General features: G+C 36.5%; 1 protein-coding gene across 1 annotated transcript; it reads left to right on the top strand.

Moving 5' to 3' along the window:
• Positions 1-3879: 3879 nt before the first annotated feature.
• LOC107882640 (insulin receptor substrate 1-like) lies at positions 3880-4721 on the top strand. Its single transcript, XM_016801268.1, has 4 exons — positions 3880-4066; positions 4125-4273; positions 4440-4611; positions 4678-4721. The coding sequence occupies exons 1-4, from the start codon at positions 3880-3882 to the stop codon at positions 4719-4721; spliced, it is 552 nt and encodes a 183-aa protein (XP_016656757.1).
• Positions 4722-9095: the final 4374 nt, after the last annotated feature.

Genomic DNA, 9095 nt, shown 5'->3' with positions numbered 1-9095 from the left:
AGTGGCAACAATGATATTCAAATTTATATCGTATATCGTCCGTTATTAAATCGATTTAAGTATTAATGTTAACTCAGTGAATTGGTCTTTACTCTTTAATTGCTAATGTTAATATTGTCTACGGAATTACAACGTTAGACTTAGACGTTATTGTAGAACTTTCAAAAGGTCAGAACCCTGAGAACATAATGTCAAAATGTATTAACGCTTTGATTGTAAGTATTACCTACCCGTATTATATTATTTTAATAACGTACTAAACCAACGGTTAATTTCCTATTGTCTTAATTCTAATTCTAAATTTTCGTATTTTCAGAATGTGTTTAAAAAGTGTCTACCAGATGGCCGACAAAAATTTTGATGATGTCATAAAATATGGCTATTTACAAAAAAAAATTTTTTGTTCTACGCAGAAATTGTATTGAATATTATAAGACCGAAAAAAAGTGGAGAAACTATGCATCACCTAAAAGGTATGTTATAACTTTCAACCTATATGAATTAAATTATTTATAGCGGGCTTCACACATAAAATTTTGACCGCACTATCACATGGGATAGAATTTCTGTCTAAACTGATTGGAATGTGTTATGTCTTCAAGACTGGTGGAATTGCAAACATTCTACGTACCACGCATTTATGCGTTCGAATCGACGGGATACACTTTTGAGCAAATGTTAAAATAAGGAAAGCACATGGGAAAGAATTTCACTGTTGAAGATTGTGCGCGGTTAAGCCTTTGCTCAAATCTGTACGTTCCTGGAGTGGTGGAAAGATTCTACGTATAAAGCCCGCTTAATATTATATAAGACGAAATTCTCCTTATAACGAAAAATAACAACTGTCCCAAATACCTATATCACGTATATTTTACTCCCCCTAAACGGAAAAAATCAGTTGGTACCGTGCGATTCCGTTATAAAGAGGTTTTACTGTATTAGCTGAAATATTGTTAATGCTCTTGTTGCACGTTTTATTATAGAATAATGGTACTAACGTCTTGCATCAGTATTGGAAAGCATGAAGATGAACATACTAAAAAGTTATCAATATGTTTGCACACCCAGGCAAAATCCTTGTATATACAATTTGATAGCGATACAGAACTGAACGAGTGGTTGGGCCTCATGTTGGCTTTACAACAGGATACTGACTTTGGTCATGATGCTTCTAGTAATTAGTTGTATACATTTTCATTATTTTTTGGTTGTTAAAATGAAATCCATTGAAAATGCTTTGCTCGCTGTTGAACATGGTGTTTATACACTGAAAGAAGCCGCCCTAAAACTTTGATCATTGGCTTCTGAATTATTAAACATAAATAAAATATTTTAGAATTCAGTCTGGACTCTCAATATCTACTCGATAAATGCCTTGGGAAGTGTTTCCAAAAATTAATTTGTAACGATAAATGTTCGGGCACGTGTGGAGATTATTAGACAGAATCACCATTAATTAGAAATGTATTGTGTTACAGGAGATAGTTGCTGACAACTAAAGAGGAGGACATGGGCATAGGCTGTCACGACCATCTGCGGTCAATGACTTGTTCCCACTGAGAGGTTAGTACATAAATATAAATACATATTCTTTATAAAAATATTTTTAGGTACAATTATAAATAATATAAATAAATACAAATAAATATATGCAGGGTAGAACTTGATAAGATAAACAAAAAAAGGCTCCTGAGGTTGGCTAATAACTGGCTTCTCTTTGGGATTCAATATCACTGTCTGATTTGGTACGCACCAGCCTATTTCCTATGTCCGTGGATACGTGCTTAGGCGACCTAAATAAATAATTTAAAGATCCAGAACAATGATTCAATGAATAAACAATGGAGAATCTAGAAGTTTCTTACCAGGCTTTGAACCGAAAAATTCTACTCTGGAAGCTTTATCGATAATAATTGGACAAAATAAATATCCTAATTCAAATCAAAAATCTCCAAAAAAGTTAATATTTTTTTGTTATTTAATTATTTATTGTTTTTCCATCCTTTTTTATTTTTAATTGCAGCCAACAAATAGAACCCGCAGGAAACGGATGTCACCAAGGGTGAATATATCGTCAACAAGTGATGACAATAGTGTGCCATCTAGTCAGGAACGGAACGTAAGCATTATTAAATTAAGTACACATCATTATAATTATTATATAAATACATATTCTTTATAAAAATATTTTTAGGTACAGTTGAATAAATGAAAAAAAACTACGAAACAAAGAAAATAACTAACGCGTAGGACATGATCATAGACTGTCACGACTATCTGCGGTCAATGACTTGTTCCCACTGAGAGGTTGGCTAATAACTGGCTTCTTTTTGGGATTCAATATCACTGGCCGATTTGGTACTCACCAGCCTAATTCCCATGTCCGAGGATACGTGTTTAGGTGGTGACCCGAATACCATTAATTATTAATTTATCCACAGTAAGTGAAAGACTTAACAAAAGATGCTCATTAAATCACAAATGTAGTTTTTTACATGTTCTTTATTAAAATGTTTTTAGGTGCAGTTGAATAAACGAAAAAAAAACTACAAAACAAAGAAAATAACTAACGCGTAGGACATGATCATAGGTTGTCACGACTATGGAGCGGTCAATCACTTGTTCCCATGAGAAGGTTGGCTAATAACTGGCTTCTCTTTGAAGTCTATGAATTTAATAAACTTAATAAAGTTTTTAATTCTGAAAATCTGTTGGAAGGATTACAATCACCAATTGGTATGATATAAGATTTTAAATTACTTTTATTTTTATATAATATTAAATAGTATGATTTCAATTTTAGTTGTTGTTGAAGAAGCTGACGGAAGATGCTTGATTGGCTGTCGACCTATATTATGCGCTTTGGAACTTCCTGCTCCACTGCTCCAGCAAAGTGGCAACAATGATATTCAAATTTATATCGTATATCGTCCGTTATTAAATCGATTTAAGTATTAATGTTAACTCAGTGAATTGGTCTTTACTCTTTAATTGCTAATGTTAATATTGTCTACGGAATTACAACGTTAGACTTAGACGTTATTGTAGAACTTTCAAAAGGTCAGAACCCTGAGAACATAATGTCAAAATTTATTAACGCTTTGATTGTAAGTATTACCTACCCGTATTATATTATTTTAATAACGTACTAAACCAACGGTTAATTTCCTATTGTCTTAATTCTAATTCTAAATTTTCGTATTTTCAGAATGTGTTTAAAAAGTGTCTACCAGATGGCCGACAAAAATTTTGATGATGTCATAAAATATGGCTATTTACAAAAAAAAATTTTTTGTTCTACGCAGAAATTGTATTGAATATTATAAGACCGAAAAAAAGTGGAGAAACTATGCATCACCTAAAAGGTATGTTATAACTTTCAACCTATATGAATTAAATTATTTATAGCGGGCTTCACACATAAAATTTTGACCGCACTATCACATGGGATAGAATTTCTGTCTAAACTGATTGGAATGTGTTATGTCTTCAAGACTGGTGGAATTGCAAACATTCTACGTACCACGCATTTATGCGTTCGAATCGACGGGATACACTTTTGAGCAAATGTTAAAATAAGGAAAGCACATGGGAAAGAATTTCACTGTTGAAGATTGTGCACGGTTAAGCCTTTGCTCAAATCTGTACGTTCCTGGAGTGGTGGAAAGATTCTACGTATAAAGCCCGCTTAATATTATATAAGACGAAATTCTCCTTATAACGAAAAATAACAACTGTCCCAAATACCTATATCACGTATATTTTACTCCCCCTAAACGGAAAAAATCAGTTGGTACCGTGCGATTCCGTTATAAGGAGGTTTTACTGTATTAGCTGAAATATTGTTAATGCTCTTGTTGCACGTTTTATTATAGAATAATGGTACTAACGTCTTGCATCAGTATTGGAAAGCATGAAGATGAACATACTAAAAAGTTATCAATATGTTTGCACACCCAGGCAAAATCCTTGTATATACAATTTGATAGCGATACAGAACTGAACGAGTGGTTGGGCCTCATGTTGGCTTTACAACAGGATACTGACTTTGGTCATGATGCTTCTAGTAATTAGTTGTATACATTTTCATTATTTTTTGGTTGTTAAAATGAAATCTTTTGCAGATTTTATTAGTTATATCTCTATATTACCTAAAGAATTAGGAATAACTGAAACTTTGAATGGCCAGACAGGACTCTATCTTAGTGATGGAAAAGTGAGAATATTAAACTATCCAATAAAATCAATAGAACAAAAATCAGTGGATATAAAGGTATTTTATACATCCATTTATATTTTTTGGTATTAACTCATTAATAAAAGTACGCCCATCTGAGGTCGGTTGAATAGACCTGAATTTTATCACTGTACTTTTAAGCCCAAACAAGGCATATATTATCTTACCAACCATATAATTATATTTCTTTGTTTCATTACAGCTGACAAGTGTTCGTGCATGCGGTATTGAAGATATGTTTTTTTATATTGTATTAGATAACGATTCTTATTTTGGTTCTGGAAAAATTTGGATGAAAACATTAACTTTGGACACATTGCTTAAATTGTATGATGCAGTACATGAATTTTTGTTAAAATACAAACCACCTCCAAGTAATACAATTTTTTTTATAAATTATGATTATAAATCAATAACTACTATTTATAAATATTACTTAGGGAAAATGGAGGAGAAAAACAAGGAGACAGGCTTGACGACTTGAATTGCTTCTATTATGGCCCAAAATCCTGAAGATGCGGTGCCCAAGGAGAACAAGTTATATTCGAAATCTTTTCAATCGATTGAGGTCAATATTGATTACCTGGCCTCGGATATCACCATCAGAATATATACAATTTGGTTTAATCATCTTGTATGAGAAGCTTTTCACAATAATATACCGCTGTAATAAATTTACAATAACGCATAAGGGGAGACTGATGCTAAGCGCCAAGCTCGAGAAACGAGCGCGCCACATAAAATATTTGCGCAACGACACGGCAGGAGAACCTATTATTAAACCTAAGTGAAAAACCTTTAAAAAAATAAATAAAAAAATCCCACACGCTTGTATGAGAGGCGTTTCCATTATAAACCGAAAAAGATAACTTGAAAAAACGATATAAAAAAATTTAAAAAAACGCTATATGGTTGTAAGAGGGGTGCTAGTGATTAATGAAACGCTAAAAAATGCGAATAAAAATGCTAGGTGGGAGAGCGTAGGGGCGGAACGCGCGCGGGTTGGAACAGCGGGCGAAAAAACGATGATATTTATCAAAAAAGGGTGAGCGTAATCGTTTAGTGCGCACGCGTAGAGCACTCGGTTTTCAGCGCGCGTATTAAAAAAATAACTAAAAAATCGTTGAAAAAACGCTAAAAAAATTATTAAAAAATGTATTCCTACTAAGAAAGGGGTGGGCTAAAAGAATGTGACGATAAAAAAATTTAAAAACGCTATATGGTTCTAAGGGGGGGGGGGGAGGGGGTTGCTAATGAATAATAAAACGCTTGCGTGCGCTGAGTGGGCTCGGTGCATGCATGCGTACGTCACACGCACGCGTAGCGTGTATCGGCTCTCCTTATGCACTTGGGTAAATGACTCCCCGGTTTGGCCGCCGCATCAATCGGACATGACAGGAGACGGCGCTAAATTGACCGTGCGCTTGTTGTCACCTGTCCCCTAAACGAATTAGATTAGACGTTTCAAAACCACACAGTTATTACGAAGGATCGTAAAGAATGGAGTCGGTTGGTCTCGCCAAGTTAATCAATTTTCGTCCATTCAGGAGCCAGGATTTGGTGCCAGGGAATATATGAATACCGGTGAATTGCATCAAAACCTCAACACTATTCAATCAGTCATCAAACAACGAAAACGTGTCTGCCTGCCATAGAAGCCATACAAGCCATCAAGCCTGCCCGCTATTGAAGCCATACAAGTCTTCAAGTCTGCCTGCCTGAAATAGAAGCAATTCAAGTCGTCAAGCCTGTCTCCTGTAGAAGGTTCACTATTTATTTATCATGGAAAATGCTTTGCTCGCTGTTGAACATGGTGTTTATACACTGAAAGAAGCCGCTCGCCACTACTGCTTTTCTGAGACTACGCTTCGCCAAGCAGTTGCAAGAAGAAATGCGAGTAAAACAATGCGAGCACGAACCACGGAGAGAGATTTAGCTGCGAACAAACGTAGAAGAATAATGGACGCCGACAAAGAAAATGTTTCCCTCCCGTTATCGGTCATACTAGTGAGAACAGACGAACAACTAGCCATGGATGATGCCGGGGAACATAACAGAATCAAACACTTATCAATAATAGAGTGGGTAACAGAGGTAAATGCAGTTTTGTTTCCAGACGCGTTAAGCCTTGCACAACAAGATACAAACCATCCATACTCCGTCAACAAATGGCTTTGAATTAGTAATCAATGGTTTCACCATCCAACATAAAACGGTCCTTTTCAGGACCACTAAACACTGAAAACGACACAAAGCATACACAGGACACTTTAATAAACCTATGTGAAAAACGCTAAAAAAAAAAAAAAACGCAACACGCTTGTAAGTTAGATGGTAACCTCTCGTTATATTTGACGTCGGGGAATGGTTTAAATACCAGAACTCCGGCGCGGATACTCGATGCACCATCAACCCCGAGCATTATTATTAGTGACACTTTGCAATTCGAACCGTAGTGAATACTGTCGAGGCCCAAAATCCTGAAGATGCGGTGCCCAAGGAGAACAAGTTATATTCGAAATCTTTTCAATCGATTGAGGTCAATATTGATTACCTGGCCTCGGATATCATCATCAGAATATATACAATTTGGTTTAATCATCTTGTATGAGAAGCTTTTCACAATAATATACCGCTGTAATAAATTTACAATAACGCATAAGGGGAGACTGATGCTAAGCGCCAAGCTCGAGAAACGAGCGCGCCACATAAAATATTTGCGCAACGACACGGCAGGAGAACCTATTATTAAACCTAAGTGAAAAACCTTTAAAAAAATAAATAAAAAATCCCACACGCTTGTATGAGAGGCGTTTCCATTATAAACCGAAAAAGATAATTTGAAAAAACGATATAAAAAAATTTAAAAAAACGCTATATGGTTGTAAGAGGGGTGCTAGTGATTAATTAAACGCTAAAAAATGCGAATAAAAATGCTAGGTGGGAGAGCGTAGGGGCGGAACGCGCGCGGGTTGGAACAGCGGGCGAAAAAACGATGATATTTATCAAAAAAGGGTGAGCGTAATCGTTTAGTGCGCACGCGTAGAGCACTCGGTTTTCAGCGCGCGTATTAAAAAAATAACTAAAAAATCGTTGAAAAAACGCTAAAAAAATTATTTAAAAATGTATTCCTACTAAGAATGGGGTGGGCTAAAAGAATGTGACGATAAAAAAATTTAAAAACGCTATATGGTTCTAAGGGGGGGGGGGGAGGGGGTTGCTAATGAATAATAAAAACGCTTGCGTGCGCTGAGTGGGCTCGGTGCATGCATGCGTACGTCACACGCACGCGTAGCGTGTATCGGCTCTCCTTATGCACTTGGGTAAATGACTCCCCGGTTTGGCCGCCGCATCAATCGGACATGACAGGAGACGGCGCTAAATTGACCGTGCGCTTGTTGTCACCTGTCCCCTAAACGAATTAGATTAGACGTTTCAAAACCACACAGTTATTACGAAGGATCGTAAAGAATGGAGTCGGTTGGTCTCGCCAAGTTAATCAATTTTCGTCCATTCAGGAGCCAGGATTTGGTGCCAGGGAATATATGAATACCGGTGAATTGCATCAAAACCTCAACACTATTCAATCAGTCATCAAACAACGAACACGTGTCTGCCTGCCATAGAAGCCATACAAGCCATCAAGCCTGCCCGCTATTGAAGCCATACAAGTCTTCAAGTCTGCCTGCCTGAAATAGAAGCAATTCAAGTCGTCAAGCCTGTCTCCTGTAGAAGGTTCACTATTTATTTATCATGGAAAATGCTTTGCTCGCTGTTGAACATGGTGTTTATACACTGAAAGAAGCCGCTCGCCACTACTGCTTTTCTGAGACTACGCTTCGCCAAGCAGTTGCAAGAAGAAATGCGAGTAAAACAATGCGAGCACGAACCACGGAGAGAGATTTAGCTGCGAACAAACGTAGAAGAATAATGGACGCCGACAAAGAAAATGTTTCCCTCCCGTTATCGGTCATACTAGTGAGAACAGACGAACAACTAGCCATGGATGATGCCGGGGAACATAACAGAATCAAACACTTATCAATAATAGAGTGGGTAACAGAGGTAAATGCAGTTTTGTTTCCAGACGCGTTAAGCCTTGCACAACAAGATACAAACCATCCATACTCCGTCAACAAATGGCTTTGAATTAGTAATCAATGGTTTCACCATCCAACATAAAACGGTCCTTTTCAGGACCACTAAACACTGAAAACGAAACAAAGCATACACAGGACACTTTAATAAACCTATGTGAAAAACGCTAAAAAAAAAAAAAACGCAACACGCATGTAAGTTAGATGGTAACCTCTCGTTATATTTGACGTCGGGGAATGGTTTAAATACCAGAACTCCGGCGCGGATACTCGATGCACCATCAACCCCGAGCATTATTATTAGTGACACTTTGCAATTCGAACCGTAGTGAATACTGTCGAGGCCCAAAATCCTGAAGATGCGGTGCCCAAGGAGAACAAGTTATATTCGAAATCTTTTCAATCGATTGAGGTCAATATTGATTACCTGGCCTCGGATATCATCATCAGAATATATACAATTTGGTTTAATCATCTTGTATGAGAAGCTTTTCACAATAATATACCGCTGTAATAAATTTACAATAACGCATAAGGGGAGACTGATGCTAAGCGCCAAGCTCGAGAAACGAGCGCGCCACAAAAAATATTTGCGCAACGACACGGCAGGAGAACCTATTATTAAACCTAAGTGAAAAACCTTTAAAAAAATAAATAAAAAATCCCACACGCTTGTATGAGAGGCGTTTCCATTATAAACCGAAAAAGATAACTTGAAAAAACGATATAAAAAAATTTAAAAAAAAGCTATATGGTTGTAA

This window comes from Acyrthosiphon pisum, chromosome X (assembly GCF_005508785.2).
Source record: "Acyrthosiphon pisum isolate AL4f chromosome X, pea_aphid_22Mar2018_4r6ur, whole genome shotgun sequence".
NCBI lineage: Eukaryota > Metazoa > Arthropoda > Insecta > Hemiptera > Aphididae > Acyrthosiphon > Acyrthosiphon pisum.
The sequence above is the reverse complement of the archived record's forward strand: the minus strand, read 5'-3'. Positions and strand labels throughout refer to the sequence as shown.